The 18,234-nt window shown below is 48.2% G+C and overlaps 1 protein-coding gene across 6 annotated transcripts in view; it reads right to left on the minus strand.

The window, feature by feature from the left end:
* LOC125623368 (uncharacterized) overlaps positions 1–18,234 on the minus strand; it is a 63,163-nt gene that overhangs the window by 19,717 nt on the left and 25,212 nt on the right. For all 6 annotated transcript variants that reach the window (XR_007352977.2, XR_007352976.2, XR_007352975.2 and 3 more), the window contains exons 6-8: positions 16,636–16,782; positions 7,547–7,660; positions 6,505–7,203 (exon numbers count right to left, since the gene is read on the minus strand). Coding sequence is in view for 1 of the 6 variants with exons in the window: in XM_048822592.2 (XP_048678549.2) it covers positions 6,505–7,203; positions 7,547–7,660; positions 16,636–16,782 (960 nt within the window). In the remaining 5 variants the exon portion in view is untranslated. The remainder of the gene's footprint in view (positions 1–6,504; positions 7,204–7,546; positions 7,661–16,635; positions 16,783–18,234) is intronic.

Genomic DNA, 18,234 nt, shown 5'->3' on the forward strand with positions numbered 1-18,234 from the left:
ATGAGGTTGGGGAATTAGATATTATAAGTCAGTAGCAACAGACTAATTCCTCTGGAAAAGAGAATATGAAAAGTAAGAATAAGACCATGTGATCTCAGGAGGGATTGCCTCAAAGATCTAAGGAGCTTGCAGGGAAGAGAGACTGTGGCTACTGCAGCTAGGAAGGGGGGAGCGAGACCTTCCAAGTCCCCAGAAGTTTGATTTCCAGCCTATGACATCATCAAGAAAATGTGCATTTATAGCAGGGAAGGAGCCACCTTGTGACTGGGAGGAATGTGACCAATCAGGAATGGTGGCTGGGGTCACAGTGTGTAGGGAATAGGTGTGTGTGTGTGGGGGGAGGGGGGGCAGGTAAGCACTGATCAGTGGAGAGAGAAGAATGAGAATCATAATATTTGAGATGATGTAAAACAAAGTGAAAGTGGACTCTGATTAGAATGAAGTGCAGGATCTACAGCAGGGGTGGCCTGAGAAGGAGCCAGAATTTACCAATGTACATTTCCAAAGAGCCACAGTAATATGTCAGCAGCCCCTCATCAGCACCTCTCCCCGCACTGCTCCCGGAGCCTCCCACCCACTGGCAGTGCCGCTGATCAGCACCTGCCCCTCCCTCCCCACACCTCCCTACCAGCTGTTTCTTGGCATGCAGGAGGCTCGGGGGGGGGGGAGGGAGTGAGAGTACAGCAGGCTCAGGGGAGGGGGCAGGAAGGGGTGGAGTGGGGGCAGGGCCTGTGGCAGAGCCAGGGGTTGAGCAGTGAGCGCCCCCGGCACATTGGAAAGTTGGTGCCTGTAGCTCCAGACCCGGAGTCGGTGCCTATACAAAGAGCCGCATATTAATGTCTGAAGAGCCACGTGTGGCTCCGGAGCCACAGATTGGCCACCCCTGCTCTACAGCAATGGGGAACTGGGCAGGGGTTCTCCTCTAACAGGCTGGGATCCCCTGCAGCTCTCAATTGCCCGAACCATCCCTCCCTTCCCCCCACTAACCCCACTCACCAGATGTCCCTTAGGCCACTCAAATGTTAAGTCGACCCATCACTTGAGGGGTGAAAAATCCACACCACTGAGTGATATAATTAAGCCAACCTAACCCCCAGTGCAGACTGTGCGAGGTCAATGGAAGAATTATTATGTCAACCTAGCTAGCACCTCTTGGGGAAGTGAATAAACTACGGAGATGGGAGAATCTGTCCCATCGCTCTACTGAACGTTTCTGCTGACGTGCTGCTGTGGCAGAGCTCCAGCACTGCTGCTGTGCAACTCTAGCCCCTAGTCCTATTTCTCCAACCCCCCGTGGTGCAGTGGGAGATGCTGTGTAATTATGATGAATATTGTGTGTTGGCCTGGACACTGAGTTATTTACTGTTTGACTATTCTGGTTTACTTTAATAGGGGGCTGCAAGGAAAAGAAGTAGAAGGAAGAAGTATGGGCTGGATGGATGCACTACAAGGTGGGTAGAAAGCTGGCTAGATTGTCGGGCTCAACGGGGAGTGATCAATGGCTCCATGTCTAGTTGGCAGCCGGTATCTAGCGGAGTGCCCCAAGGGTCGGTCCTGGGGCCGGTTTTGTTCAATATCTTCATAAATGATCTGGAGGATGGTGTGGATTGCACCCTCAGCAAGTTTACGCTGCAGGGCAGGGATAGGATACAGAGGGACCTAGACAAATTAGAGGATTGGGCCAAAAGAAATCTGATGAGCTTCAACAAGGACAAGTGCAGAGTTCTGCACTTAGGACAGAAGAATCCAATGCACCGCTACAGACTAGGGACCGAATGGCTCGGCAGCAGTTTCTGCAGAGAAGGACCTAGGGGTGACAGTGGATGAGAAGCTGGATATGAGTCAACAGTGTGCCCTTGTTGCCAAGAAGGCCAATGGCATTTTGGGGAGTATAAGTAGGGGCATTGCCAGCAGATGGAGCGACGTGATCGTTCCCCTCTATTCGACATTGGTGAGGCCTCATCTGGAGTACTGTGTCCAGTTTTGGGCCCCACACTACAAGAAGGATGTGGAGAAATTGGAGAGTGTCCAGCGAAGAGCAACAAAAATGATTAGGGGTCTGGAACACATGACTTATGAGGAGAGGCTGAAGGAACTGGGATTGTTTAGTCTACGGAAGAGAAGAATGAGGGGAGATTGGATAGCTGCTTTTAACTACCTGAAAGGTGGATCCAAAGAGGATGGATCTAGACTATTCTCAGTGATAGCAGATGATAGGACAAGGAGTAATGGTCTCAAGTTGCAGTGGGGGAGATTTAGGTTGGATATTAGGAAAAACTTTTTCCCTAGGAGGGGGGTGAAACACTGGAATGCGTTACCTAGGGAGGTGGTGGAATCCCCTTCCTTAGAAGTTTTTAAGGTCAGGCTTGACAAAGCCCTGGCTGGGATGACTTAGTTGGGGATTGGTCCTGCTCTGGGCAGGGGGTTGGACTAGATGGCCTCCAGAGGTCCCTTCCAACTCTGTTATTCTATGATTCTATGAAGAAGAATGGCTCAAGATGAGCCACAACTTGGTAAACCCTTAAAGACTGTTAAGAGACAATATCAGAATAATTAGCTTTGAATATTCTGCCACCTAGCTCCAGCCAATTTACAGACCTGGCTTAGGCTAACAGGACCAAAAGATCAAATGGACTGGGTCTCTGGGGGGCATGGCTCCTCAGGTGATTGTTAGGGTAGAGACAGAAAGAAAAGAACCCTGCTGGGGTGTTTGAAGAACTTAGACTTGCCTTGCTGACCACTGGGGGATGGGAAGTCTTTATGTGGGACACAGGGTGAAGACTATTTGTTATTTTAAAATCCTTTTGATCTTTTTCTTTTACCCTGCTGCAAAATAAAACATCCTTCTTCAAACTAAAGTGGTGTTTGTCACTGCACACCACTGATCCCAGGCTCCCAAAGGTGTCTGCACTCAGCCTGACATGCTGGGGAAGCACAGTTGACATGCTGGGTATGGTAGCCCAGAGCCCAGTCTAGGAGAGGGAGAATTACAGAAATCTGCTCCAGAAAAGGCATGAGGCTGAAACCTTGGGAGGAGCAGGAGGCACTCAGAGAAACTGGGAAGGCGACAGAGATATAGCTATCCCTGCCGCTCCCCAGGACATCCACTCCCTGCTCTCAGCGCTCCCTGCTTTGTGGTACTGCAGGCACCAGCTCCCCATCATCTCATCCCCCCCACTGCTCTCTGCTCTCCCTTCTCCCAAAGACCCCTGAATAGAAACCTCACCCTGTCTTTCACACCAGTGGAAGAGCCCAGCTGTCACACTCTCCATGCGTTTGGGAAGTGATTATGGCAGAGCGCCAGCTCTGACACTGTTACAGTTAAGCACGATGTTCTGTTTAAAAGTTGAGTATTCTAACTGCTCTGAAATGCACGTGTGCTCGGATTGTCTTGGCATTTGCTACTCTCTATGTGCATGCAGGGTAAGGTTAGTGGTTTAAATTTATGGTTACTTGAACAAACAATTCCTCAGGACCCCCCACCCCCACCCCAGTAGCTCCCTAAAAGGAACCTTTTTACAAAATCCCCTTGTTCTTACAACATTTTGCACACACACAGGCTGAAACTATGCTTCTAATTGTCCCGCAACTGATCTCATTTCCTTGGCATTTATCTCACCTAGTACATGGTAATCTGCTGTAGGGCCTGGGTTACAATAGTTTGGAGAACCAAATACATGGACATTTTGCCTAGTTCCAAGTCACTTACTGTGGCACTCTTTCCCGAATTATCTGAGATAATATTGACCTAAATAACTTAACGTTGTGATTATATTAAGCTACTTAAGTTAGTTGCACAGTTTGGGGTGTGCTGTTGTTCACTATTTCAGACTGAAGATTTCAAACCACTACCATTACTTTGGTAGCATATCTCATAATTGGGAGTATTCGTTCCAGCTGACCGAGCTGCATTTGAACTTTCCTCATGTCATCATGGGGGGGTGAGAGGAAACCATAAATAAAGGAAGAAATGACTGTTGAAGTAAGTGGTCATTTGTCTCAAAATCCTCAATAAATCTGAACTACATTCTGCCAAAGAAAACTAATATCCAGTTGTGTGACCAAACAGCCTTTAGGAAAGAGAGAAAAATCTACATCTCAGAGAGGTATAAGACATTTTCCGTTTCAGATACAATGAGATTCTAGGGCAGGTTACATCTGATGACTCAGAATTAGGACCACAGATTTTACCAGTGCATTTGTCCTCTGATCCACTGAAACCTGCTTCACTCACCACTGTCTCATTATTATTGAGTTGGATGATTTCCAAAAGTTTTAGCATCACAATAATGGTTTCTCTAGACTAGGGAACATGGAGTAGATTAGAACAAGGGAAAATGTGTTAGCTAACCCATACTACTATATTTGGGCCAGGTCAGTATAGAAAACATAGTTGTGATTTTGTATGTGGATAGCTCACACGAGCTAGCTAATGACAAAAAATGTTAATGGACACAAGGTGCAAGTATATTCACCACAGTGTAGGTAACTGAGATAATTTGTGTTTCACCCACATGGAGCTGATGCGCAATCCTAGGCAGGAGGACTCATACTCCGATGATTCAGAGAAGAAAGCACAAGTCCATGGGGCCAGATGTGCTGCATCTGAGAGTGCAAAAGGAGTTGGGGGATGTGACTGCAGAGCCATTGGCCATTATCTTTGAAAACTCATGGCAATCGGGGGAAGTCCCGGATGACTGGAAAAAGGCTAATGTAGTGCCCATCTTTAAAAAAAGGAAGGAGGAGGATTCTGGGAACTACAGGTCAGTCAGCCTCACCTCAGTCCCTGGAAAAATCATGGAGCATGTCCTCAAGGAATCAATTCTGAAGCACTTAGAGGAGAGGAAAGTGATCAGGAACAGTCAGCATGGATTCACCAAGGGCAAGTCATGCCTGACTAACCTAATTGCCTTCTACAATGAGATAACTGGCTCTGTGGACGTGTTATTCCTTGACTTTAGCAAAGCTTTTGTCACGGTCTCCCACAGTATTCTTGCCAGCAAGTTAAAGAAGTATGGGTTGGATGAATGGACTATAAGGTGGATAGAAAGCTGGCTAGATTGTCGGGCACAATGGGTAGTGATCAATGGTTCCATGTCTAGATGGCAGCCGGTATCAAGCGGAGTGCCCCAAGGGTCGGTTTTGTTCTATACTTTAATTAATGATCTGAAGGATGGCGTGTATTGCACCCTCAGCAAGTTTGCAGATGACACTAAACTTGGAGGAGTGGTAGATATGCTGGAGGGTAGACATAGGATACAGAGTGACCTAGACAAATTAGAGGATTGGGCCAAAAGAAGGTTGATGAGGTTCAACAAGGACAAGTGCAGAGTCCTTCACTTGACAGAAGAATCCCACGCACTGCTGCAGACTAGGGTCTGAGTGGCTAGGCAGCAGTTCTGCAGAAAAGGACCTAGGGTTACCATGGACGAGAAGCTGGATATAAGTCAACTGTGTGCCCTTGTTGCCAAGAAGGCCAATAGCATTTTGGGATGTATTAGTAGGAGCACTGCCAGCAGATGGCGGGAAGTGATCATTCCCCTCTATTCGGCATTGATGAGGCCTCATCTGGAGTACTGTGTCCAGTTTTGGGCCCCACACTTCAAGAAGGATGTGGAAAAATTGGAAAGAGTCCAGCGGAGGGTAACAAAAATGATTCGGGGGCTGGAGCACGATTTATGAGGAGAGGCTGAGGGAACTGGGATTATTTAGTCTGCGGAAGAGAAGAATGAGGGGGGATTTGATAGCTGCTTTCAACTACCTGAAAGGGGGTTCCAAAGAGGATGGATCTAGACTGTTCTCAGTGGTAGCAGATGACAGAACAAGGAGTAATGATCTCAAGTTACAGTGGGGGAAGTTTAGGTTGGATATTAGGAAAAAAATTTTCACTGGGAGGGTGGTGAAGCACTGGAATGGGTTACCTAGGGAGGTGGTGGAATCTCCTTCCTTTGAGGTTTTCAAGGTCAGGCTTGACAAAGCCCTGGCTGGGATGATTTAGTTGGGGATTGGTCCTGCTTTGAGCAGGGGGTTGGACTAGATGACCTCCTGAGGTCCCTTCCAACCCTGATATTCTATGATTCTATGATAGGAAGGATATTTGGAGATTCACCCCAAAGAAGGGAAAGCCACAAAACGGGACCACTCACCTGGGAGAGCTGAGACCACAATGAAGGAAATCATACGAACAGCCTTACAGACCACATGTGGAAAGTAACAAAATATCAAAGGAAAAAACTATTTTTGTCAGCCCTAGACCAGGATTTTATGCTGTTTATCTCCCTTGTGGATTCCCTGATGATAAATAAGGTGTGACCTCTGACATAAGCTTTTCCCAAAATCAGAGCGTCTAGGGTGTCTATCTTGGGTGGATCTTCTAATCTCTCCTAATATCTGAGCAATAAATGAAGCTTTTCCCACACTCACAACATTCATGCGGTCGTGTCTCTCCTTTTTTGGATTCTCTGATGCTTAATAAGGGCTCAGAAAAGTTTTTTCTATACTCACAACATTCATAAGGGCTCGCACCTTTGTGGGTTCTGTGATGTCTGATAAGGTGTGAGCGCCGAGGGAAGGTTTTTCTGCACTTGCAGCATTCATAGGGTCTCTCTCCTGAGTGAGTTCTCTGATGTCTGACAAGGTCTGATCTCTGAATATAGGTTTTCCTGCACTTGCAGCATTCATAGGGCCGCTTTCCTGTGTGGATTCTCTGATGTACATTAAGGTGTGAGCGCCGAGTGAAGGTTTTCCCGCACTCACAGCACTCATAGGGTCTCTCTCCTGTGTGGACTCTCTGATGTACAATAAGCTGGGAGTGCCAAGAGAAGGTTTTCCTGCACTCTCCGCACTCATAGGGTCGCTCTCCTGTGTGGACTCTCTGATGTCTAATAAGGTGTGAGAGCCAAGAGAAGGTTTTCCCACACTCAGGGCACATGTTTTGTCTTTCTCCCTTGAGGATTCTCTGCTGGGCTGTGGTTTCCTTGAGGTCCTTGAGATTTTCCTCACAACTGATGGATTTACCCACTTTCTCCCCTGATTTGTTTCCCTGCTGCCTCTCTTCACGACTCCTGGACATGTTCCCTTGAGTTCCTTGTGGTAATCGCCCTTGCAGTTCCACGTGCTCAGCATCTTCCTGCTGTGGATTCTGCTCCTTGTTCTCACTCACCATCCCATCGTCTCCTGGGCCAGAGAGAGAAACCTCAGAAGCTGGGATGGAAAAGGGGAGAGGAAACAAAAGTAAATGCTAGAGAGATGGGGGGAAAGATCAGGAAATCAATTCCCAGAAACTCTTCCCAAAAGGGGATCAACTCAGTCTCCACATCCCATCCCAATACTCAGGATGAAAGGAGGTTAGGAACTCAGCTATTGTTACGTGTCAGCCAAGATGGGTAGGAAGCCATGAGCGATAGCTGCTCTGAGGATATGACATTGCTGGGAGACAATCCTGAACTCAAAGCACTCTCAATTCTTTGTAGCGATTCTTTGTAGGGAATCCCATATGTTTCCTTCAGCCACAGGCAGTATTTGAGTTGGACTAATGATTCCTCACCTGGGCAGGTTCCTCTCAGGATCTCTCTTTCCTCTGAGCCCTGGAGATCTGAGACCCACAGCTCTTCCCCTGATTCCAGCTGGGACATCACTTCAGGTTTGGAAACTGGGAACCCTGCTCAGATGACAGAAAACAAGTTACATGAGGTGAATTCATGGGACATTTGTCACAAAGAACATGGACTTTTTTTAATCCCAGCTCATTTTATATTCTGGAGCTAGCTCTCCTGGTGCTCAGAGGTGCAGACACTCTGCTTAGAACTCTCCATTGCTCTGCTGGTGCACACACAGCAAGACACTCCCCATCAGAGAGGCTCCTAAAGCCCAGGGAAAGTAACTCCATATCACAGAAAGCCAACTGAAAGTCACCTTCTTACTGCTTCTTATCGACAGAGAGCCAATCGTAATGAGACAGTCATATGGGAACTGGGACTGGGGAGCATGGGCTTGCGGGGCTCAGCATAGTAAGGAATAGGAAGGAATGGGGAGATCACTGAATGGAGTACATCAGGGGTGCTAGATACCAGGAAAGTACATGTTTATAAGTTCAGAAATATAGCAGGTCAAGTGTAGTGGAAAGGAGCATGAAAATCCTCCAGTGCATGGTGAAAGTTTTAGAATGATAGAACCACAGAAAAGTGGGGCTGGAAGGGACTTGGAGAGGTCATTTAATCCAGCCCATCCATTGAGGCAGGAACAAGCAAACCTGGGCCATCCCTGATAGACGTTTGTCTAAGCTGTTCTTAAAAACAACCAATTATTGGGATTCCACAGTCCTATTCAAGAGCTTAATTACCCTTGTAGTCACATTCCCCCCCCCCGGTATCTAACCTAAATCGCCCTTGCTGCAGATTAAAATTGAGTATGGTCTTTCAACCAGTTTTGTACCCACTTCATAATGATTTTATCTAGACCAGATTTTCCTAGTTTCCCTATGAGAATGGCATGTGGGACTGTGTCAAAGGACATACTAAAATTAAGATCTAGCAAATCTGCTGCTTCCATGTAATACCCCAGGCCAAGATCGCTATTAAAGAAGGAAATTACGATTGATTTGGCATGATTTGTTCTTGACAAATCTGTACTGGCTATTGCCCAAAATGCTATTATCTTCCAGGTGCTGACAAACTGATTGTTTCATAATATGTTCCATATCTTTCCAGCTGTCGAAGTTAGACCTGATCTATAATCTCTCAGGTCCTCTTTGCTCCCCTTTTTAAAGACAGGTACTGTATTTGTCCTTAACCAGTCCTATGGGAGTTCACCTGTCCTCCATGAGTTCTCAAAGATAATTGCTAATGATTTTCAGATTGCCCCAACTAGTTCCTGAAGTACCTAGGTTGAGGTTGGGGAATTAGATATTATAACTCAGTAGCAACAAACTAATTCCTCTGGAAAAGGAAACTATGAAAAGAATAAGATCATGTGATCTCAGGAGGGACTGACTCAAATATCCAAGGAGCCTGCAGAGAAGAGAGACTGTGGCTGCTGCAGGAAGTGAGGGGGGGAAGTCCTCAGAAGTTTCATTACCAGCTTATGACATTACCAAGAAAATGCATATTTATGCCAGGGAAGGAGTCACCTTGTGACTGGGAGGAATGTAAGGAATCAGAAATGGTGTTTGGGGTCACAGTTTATAGGAAAGAGGTGTGTGGAGGGGGGGAGGGGTAGGCACTGAACAGTGGAGAGCAAAGAATGAGAATCATAATATTTGACAATATGTAAAACAAAGTGAAAGTGGACTCTGATTAGAATGGAGTGCAGGCTCTACAGCAATAGGGACTGTGCAGGGATTCTCTCATAATAGGCTGAGATCCCTGGCAGCTCTAGATCCCCCAAATCACCCTTTTGCCCCCACTAACCCTACCCTCCTCACTTACCAGGTGTCCCTTAGGCCATTCTAATGTTAAACTGACCCATCATTCTGGCAGGTGGTGAAAAATCCACACCCCTGAGTGACATAATTAAACCGACCTAACCCCAGCACAGATTGCACTAGGTCAATGGAAGAATTCTTCCATCATCCTAGTTAGCTCCTCTTGGGTAGGTGGATTCATTACGGTGATAGGATAATCCCTCTGATCATTCTCGTTAATTTCTACACTGAAGTACTACTGCAGTACAGCCGCAGCACTGCTGCTGTAGCATTTGATGAGTATTGTGACAGGGTCGGGCCAGATGGCTATAGGAGAGTAAAAGAAGGCAGATATATTAGCCCCAGGCTAAGTAGGTCCCTTTTCCCTGGGTAAGGTAACAGGGAAGGTTCCAGAACAATCAGGAACCTTCTCGAAACAATTAAGACAGGATGATTAGAACACCTGCAGCCAATCAAGAAGCTGCTACAATCAATTAAGGCAGGCTAATCAGGGCACCTGGGTTTTAAAAAGGAGCTCACTTAATTTTTTGGTGTGTGTGAGGAGCTGGGAGCAAGAGGCATGAGGAGCTCAGAGTGAGAACGTGGACTGTTGGAGGACTGAGGTGTACGAGCGTTATCAGACACCAGGAGGAAGGTCCTGTGGTGAGGATAAAGAAGGGGTTGGGAGGAGGCCATGGGGAAGTAGCTCAGGGAGTTGTAGCTGTCGCACAGCTGTTCCAGGAGGCACTCTAGACAGCTGCATTCCACAGGGCCCCGAGCTGGAACCCGGAGTAGAGGGCGGGCCCGGGTTCCCCCCAAACCTCCCAACTCCTGGTCAGACACAGGAGGAGTTGACTTGGACTGTGGGTTCTGAAAAATGGCCAAGCTGAGGGCTGCCGTGAAGCTCCAAGGCGAACAAATCCGTCAATAAGTGCAAGACCCACCAAGGTAGAGCAGGAACTTTGTCACAACTGGTGTGGGAAGTGGGATCTGGTGTCCACAGCGTGGCGGAAGAAGGAGGGTGTTGGGCCAAAAAAAAAAAAGAAAAAAGGGAGAGGGTCTATTTTTATTTTTTTTTTCACCACAGTGGAGGAGGTAGTGCGGGCACTGATACAAGCCACGGCTGCCCAGCAGGAGGTTACTCCTGTCCAGGCAGGCACCCAACAGGAGGCCGTGCGGCTGCAGCAAGAGACTAATCGCCTGCTGAAGGACCAGGCTGCTCAAGACCGGGCTATGTTGCGGGAACTGGTAAACCAAGTAAAGGCCCTTACAAAACTGAACTGCGGCCATGATGGGATGCAGATCATGTGGGCCAGCAATTGGCTGCAGAAAATGAGGCGGGAGGATGATGTAGAGGCATACCTCCTGGCCTTTGAGAGGACAGCCCTGCGGGAGGCTTGGCCCCGAGAACAGTGGTCTGGCATCCATTCCTGTGTGGGGAGGCCCAGAAGGCCTACTATGATTTGCCTGAAGAGGATGCAGCAGACTACCGCCAGCTGAAAGCAGAGATCCTGGCCAGATCTGGGGTTAACGACTGCAGTGCGGGCCCAGCAATATCATGAGTGGAGGTACCAGGAAAACAAAACCCCGCGATCCCAATTATATGACCTCGTCCATCTCACATGAAAGCAGTTACGAACTGAGTCCCGGAGTCCAGAGGAGATACTAGAAGTTCTTGTCATCGACCAGTACATGAGAGGACTACCGCCAGACCTTCGTGCCTGGGCAAGCCAGAACGAGCCCTCCCCCTACGACGAGGTTGTCGTGCTGGTAGAAGGGCGAAGGACGGCGAGGGAGCTGACCCGACCAGTTAAGGAAGAAGCATCCCGGGTTACGCTAGCAGCACCAAGCCTTAGCGCTCGGGTGACTGGGCCACCAGGGGAACCCACGTGGAAAAAGAGAGGGGCTGAAGGTCACCAGTAGCCACAAAGGGTTGGAGCACTGAGGGGGAAGAGGATCGTGATGTTAGACTACCCAAACCAAGAGACCGGGGAATGCCTAGGGCTCCATACAGACGTTACGCCTGCAAGGAGTGGGGACACATAGCTGCACAGTGTCCCAATGCCGAGGAGCCTATGCAGTGTAACCTGGGGGACTGGGCAGACCCATGCTCCCTAATCCGCCTTGTGGGGGTCTCACTAACACCACGTATGTACACTAGACCAGTGAAGCTAAATGGGGTAGAGACCACAGCACTGATTGATTCGGGGAATGCTATCACGCTTGTCTCGGGGAAGCTCGTGAAGCATAGTCAGCTGCTGTGGGCTAAGCGTATGGGGATAACATGCATCCATGGGACAATTGGTTATTACCCCACCATCCCAGTAAAAAATCGAGATTCAGGGGAACACTACTGAGGTAGCAGCAGGTGTAGTCCCTAAACTCCCATACCCAGTGCTCATAGGGAGGGACTTCCCAGGGTTTGGAGACTTACTCCCGGTAGGGGAACTGGAGAAAGGGGGAAGCCCTGAAAGTAGTGAGGCATCCACAGTAGACTGTCAGCCCCCAACCTTCTCTGAAATATCCCCAGATTTGTTCTTCACTCCCAGACAGCGTAGAAAGACGAAAAGGGAAAGAAGGGCAGCTAAGGCCTTGGGAACCCGAATACTGGCCCAAAGCCAGAGGGTCGCTCTCGTAGGTAGGCGGACCCGAACAGCTGAAAAGGAGGCCACCCTGGAGGGAGAAGCACCCGAGTCTGGCCCACACCCTAAAGCCTCTGAACCAGTAGAGGCAAGAGAGACTGGCCCCCTAGATCTCGGGCAGATTAGCCCCGGGAGAGGAAATTTTGGACGGGACCAGGCTGAAGACCCAAGGTACGACAACATTAGGAAGAAGGTGACCGAAATAGATGGGGTCCCTGTGGAAGGGTAAACCCAGGGACTGGGACCCTACTTCATAATGAAGAAGAATCTCTTATACCGGGTTGCACCAGTACAGGGCAGCAGGTACAGCAGATCCTAGTACCTCAGAAACACCAGAATGCTGTATTAAGTCTGGCGCATAGTCATCTTTTTGGAGGGCATTTGGGGGTAGAAAAGACACTGGCACGGGTCCTGCGACGATTCTTCTGGCCCGGAGTACATGAAGAAGTGCAGAGGTACTGTGCGTCCTGCCCAGAGTGTCAGCTGCACAGTCTCTGTCCCCACTTGAGGGCACCATTAGTACCCCTTCCCATCATAGAGATCCCCTTCGAGCGAATAGCCATGGATCTAGTGGGACCCCTGGAGAAGACAGCCCGGGGCCACCAATATATACTTGTTGTTCTGGATTATGCTACTCGCTACCCTGCGGAACATGGCCTCTAAAACGATAGATAAAGAGTTGGTGGGGATCTTTGCCTGAGTGGGGCTACCAAAGGAGATATTAACAGACCAAGGTACCTCATTTATGTTGAAGCTAACGAAGGACCTCTGTACGCTGCTCCATATACATACCCTGAGAACTTCAGTCTATCATCCGTAGACTGATGGGCTGGTAGAAAGGTTTAACCAAACCCTCAAGGCAATGATAAGGAAAGTGGTAAGTAGAGACGGGAAGGATTGGGACACCCTACTACCCTACCTTGTGTTTGCAATCCAGGAGGTACCTCAGGCCTCAACTGGGTTTTCCCCCTTTGAATTATTATACAGACGCCACCCCCGTGGCATACTAGATATTGCAAAAGAAATCTGGGAAGAGAAACCCAATGAGGGGAGAAATATAATTGACCATGTGTTGCAGATGCGAGAACGGTAGCCCGGGTCACCCCTATTGTACGGGAACATTTGGAAAAGGCGCAGGAGGCCCAGCGAACCCATTTCAATTGCCAGGCAAAAGTCCGACAATTCCAACCAGGGGATTGGATGATGGTTTCGGTACCCACGGCAGAAAGCAAGCTTTTGGCCCAATGGCAGGGGCCCTATGAGGTGGTTGAACCTGTGGGGGAAGTAACCTACAAGGTGCGGCAGCCAGGACGCCAGAAACAAGAACAAATTTATCACATTAACCTCTTAAAGCCTTGGCACCAACGAGAGGCGTGTGTAGTGGCCCAAGAGACCCCGATCCAGGGAAATAATATGCAGGAGCAGATCAGGATATCCACTGATCTGACACCAAACCAGAAGACGGAGGTAACTGAGATGGTCAACCGATACCAGGACGTGTTTTCAACCAAACCAGGCCGGACCACCGAAGCATATCACCACATTATCACAGACCCTGGGGCAAAGGTAACTTTAAGGCCCTATCAGGTCCCAGCAGCAAAAAGGGAGGAGATCAAGGCAGACGTAAAAAGGATGTTAGAGCTGGGAGTCATCGAAGAGTCCCACAGACAGTGGTCAAGCCCAATTGTGTTGGTGCCCAAACCCAATGGCACCACTAGGTTTTGTAATGACTGTTGCCGGCTGAATGAGATATCCAAATTCGATGCATACCCCATACCCCGTATCAATGAGTTAGTTGACCGCCTGGGCAATGCCTGATTTTTGACCACCCTTGATTTAACAAAGGGATACTGGCAGATTCCCCTTGCCAAAGGTGCGAAAGAAAAGACGGCATTCTCTACACCAGAGGGTCTGTTTCAATATACTGTTCTTCCTTTTGGACTGCATGGGGCACCTGCCACCTTCCACCATCTTATGGACAAGCTCCTACGGCCCCATACCAGTTATGCAGCTGCATACCTGGATGATGTGATTATTCACACCCCCGACTGGGAAACCCACTTAGAATCATAGAATATCAGGGTTGGAAGGGACCTCAGGAGGTCACCTAGTCCAACCCCCTGCTCAAAGCAGGACCAATCCCCAATTAAATCATCCCAGCCAGGGCTTTGTCAAGCCTGACCTTAAAAACTTCTAAGGAAGGAGATTCTACCACCTCCCTAGGTAACGCATTCCAGTGTTTCACCACCCTCCTAGTGAAAAAGTTTTTCCTAATATCCAACCTAAACCTCCCCCACTGCAACTTGAGACCATTACTCCTTCTCCTGTCCTCTTCTACCACTGAGAATAGTCTGGAACCATCCTCTCTGGAACCACCTCTCAGGTAGTTGAAAGCAGCTATCAAATCCCCCCTCATTCTTCTCTTCTGCAGACTAAACAATCCCAGTTCCCTCAGCCTCTCCTCAGAAGTCATGTGTTCCAGACCCCAATCATTTTTGTTGCCCTTCGCTGGACTCTCTCCAATTTATCCACATCCTTCTTGCCCAAAACTGGACACAGTACTCTAGATGAGGCCTCACCAATGTCGAATAGAGGGGGACGATCACGTCCCTCGATCTGCTCGCTATGCCCCTACTTATACATCCCAAAATGCCATTGGCCTTCTTGGCAACAAGGGCACACTGCTGACTCACATCCAGCTTCTCGTCCACTGTCACCCCTAGGTCCGTTTCCGCAGAACTGCTGCCTAGCCATTCGGTCCCTAGTCTGTAGCTGTGCATTGGGTTCTTCCGTCCTAAGTGCAGGACCCTGCACTTATCCTTATTGAACCTCATCAGATTTCTTTTGGCCCAATCCTCCAATTTGTCTCGGTCCCTCTGTATCCTATCTCTGCCCTCCAGCGTATCTACCACTCCTCCCAGTTTAGTATCATCCGCAAATTTGCTGAGAGTGTAATCCACACCATCCTCCAGATCATTTATGAAGATACTGAACAAAACCGGCCCCAGGACCAACCCCTGGGGCACTCCACTCGACACCGGCTGCCAACTAGACATGGAGCCATTGATCACTACCCGTTGAGCCCGACAATCTAGCCAACTTTCTACCCACCTTAGGAACGGTGGAAGCAGTTCTGGACACGCTAAGACAAGCTGGCCTCACAGCCAACCCAGCCAAGTGTGCTATAGGGCTAGCCAAGGCTAAATACCTTGGCTACATTGTAGGAAGGGGCATGGTCAAGCCCCATCTAAACAAACTAGAGACTATCCAAAATTGGCCCCGCCTGAATCAGAAAAAGCAAGTCCGGGCATTCCTGGGTGTGGTGGGGTACTACCGATGATTTATTCCCCATTTTGCTACCAGAGCGAGTCCCCTGACAGACCTGATAAAAGCCCGGGGTCCAGACGTGGTGAAGTGGACAGATGCCACAGAGAAAGCATTCATGGATCTACGGACAGCCCTCTGCAATAACCCTGTGCTTACAGCCCCAGACTTCAACAAAGAATTCATTTTACAAACAGATGCATCTGAAGTAGGATTGGGAGCTGTCCTATCGCAGATGGTCGGAGATAAAGAACACCCAGTCCTCTACCTTAGCAGGAAACTCCTCCCGAGAGAGCAGAAGTATGCTGTGGTTGAAAGAGAGCGCCTAGCTGTGAAATGGGCCATGGAAACCCTATGTTATTACCTTCTGGGACAACAATTTACCCTTGTGACCGACCATGCACCCCTCCAGTGGATGCAGCTAAATAAAGAGAAGAACGCAAGGGTGACCAGATGTTTCCTGTTCCTACAACCTTTCCAATTCACCATACCGCACTGGGCTGGAAGCCACCATGGCAATGCAGATGGCTTGTCACAAGTACACTGCCTGACGTCCCAAGTTGCCCAACCCCATAGTGTTGAGCAGAGGGGGGGATATGTGACAGGGTCGGGCCAGATGGCTATAGGAGAGTAATAGAAGGCAGATATACTAGCCCCAGGCTAAGTAGGTCCCTTTTCCCTGGGTAAGATAACAGGGAAGGTTCCAGAACAATCAGGAACCTTCTCGAGACAATTAAGACAGGATGATTAGAACACCTGCAGCCAATCAAGAAGCTGCTAGAATCAATTAAGGCAGGCTAATCAGAGCACCTGGGTTTTAAAAAGGAGCTCACTTCAGTTTGTGGTGTGCATGTGAGGAGCAGGGAGCAAGAGGCACGAGGAGCTCAGAGTGAGAACGTGGACTGTTGGAGGACTGAGGTGTACGAGCATTATCAGACACCAGGAGGAAGGTCCTGTGGAGAGGATAAAGAAGGTGTTGGGAGGAGGCCATGGGGAAGTAGCTCAGGGAGTTGTAGCTGTCGCACAGCTGTTCCAGGAGGCACTCTAGACAGGTGCATTCCACAGGGCCCTGGGCTGGAACCTGGAGTAGAGGGCGGGCCCGGGTTCTCCCCAAATCCTCCCAACTCCTGGTCAGACACAGGAGGAGTCGACCTGGACTGTGGGTTCAGAAAAACGGCTAAGCTGAGGGCTGCCGTGAAGCTCCAAGGCGAGCAAATCCACCAATAAGCACAAGACCAAGGTAGAGGAACTTTGTCACAGTATATATACCTTTAGTCCTGTTTCTCCAAACCCCTGCGGTGGAGTCGAGCTGCTTTGGAATAATGAATGTTGTACGATGATTATAGCAGAACACCAGCTCTTCCACAATTATGGTGAGCCCTACTTTCTGTTTAAAAGTTGACTCTTCGAACCACTCTGAAATGCAAAAGCGCTCTTATATTATCCTGACATTTGCTACTCTTTGTCGGCATGCAGGGTGTGGTTCTTAGTTTAAATTTGGTGTTATTTCAGCAAGGAGTTACTGAGATTCCCCCGACTCCCTCCAAAAAAGAACCATTTTAGAAAATTCCCACCCTCTCATAACATTTTGCACACACTTAGGATGAACGTGAGGTTCTAATTGTCCCCGAAGGATCTCAGTCACTTGGCATTTATCTCAGCCAGTACAGAGCACCCAATACCTCTCTGAGGAAGCAGTATTGAAAAAGTGAAGTGTAAAATCGGGAATTTCAGATCAGCAGGAGCCAAACTGATAAATCAAAGAGACTGAAATGCACATGTGTAGGAAGATTAAGGCTCTGTTAACAGCAGAAGGTTTCTTGCAAACAGCTGTCACAGTATTTGCTTGTCTCTAGCGGACATGCTGGGGCCATTGCTGAACCTGAGCTACATTTGAATTTGAGCCCTACCATTGACAGCTTTCAGATAATCTGTGTTGAGCTTTATTCTTGCATTTTATAGGGGTCCCCTTTGGAAGATTTGCCCTGATGCCAAAATTTCTGGAAGGAAAAATATTTTAAAATACTCAAATCCAAATGCAGATTTTCATTTTAGTTTTGCCAGCATAGCTGTGTCAGTTAGCTACGTGATAAATCTGTATGTGAAGAGATTTATAAATCTGGGACTTTTCAGCTTGGAAAAGAGATGGCTAAGGTGAGATATAATTGAGGTCTATAAAATCATGACTGGTGTAGAGACAGTAGATCAGGAAGTGTTGTTTACTACTTCGCATAAAAAGAACTAGAGGTCACCAAATGAAATTAATAGGCAGCAGGTTAAAAACAAATAAAAGGAAGCATTTCTTCTTACAACACACAGTCAACCTGTGGAACTCCTTCCCACAGGATGTTGTGAAGGCCAAGACCATAACAGGTTCAAAAAAGAACTAGATAAATTAATGGGGGATAGGTCCATCAATGGATATTAGACAGGATGGGCAGGAATGGTGTCCCTGGCCTCTGTTTGCCAGAAGCTGGGAATGAGCGACGGGATGGATCACATGATGATCTGTTCTGTTCATTCCATCTGGGGAACTTGTCACTTGTCACTGTCAGAAGACAGGATACTGGGCTAGATGGACCCTTGGTCTGACCCAGTAAGGGCATTCTGATGTTCTTAGGTAAACTGAGAATGTATAGAAAGGACATCAGAACATATTTTTCTGAGAGAATATTCTTGGCAACGAGGTTTCCTTTGTCCAAAACTCTATATAATGATACTGATATGGGAATTTAGCTGGGGGAATGAAAACTGTGCATCCCTTCCAGGTGAAGGAGAGACACAGATCCAGCTCTTAGTCTCACAACAAAGGGTGGCAATGTATCTATTAGGGCTCGTTATTAAGCAGAACCCCTCATCAGCTTGGAA

The sequence above is a fragment of the Caretta caretta genome, chromosome 16 (genome assembly GCF_965140235.1).
Source record: "Caretta caretta isolate rCarCar2 chromosome 16, rCarCar1.hap1, whole genome shotgun sequence".
Classification (NCBI taxonomy): domain Eukaryota; kingdom Metazoa; phylum Chordata; order Testudines; family Cheloniidae; genus Caretta; species Caretta caretta.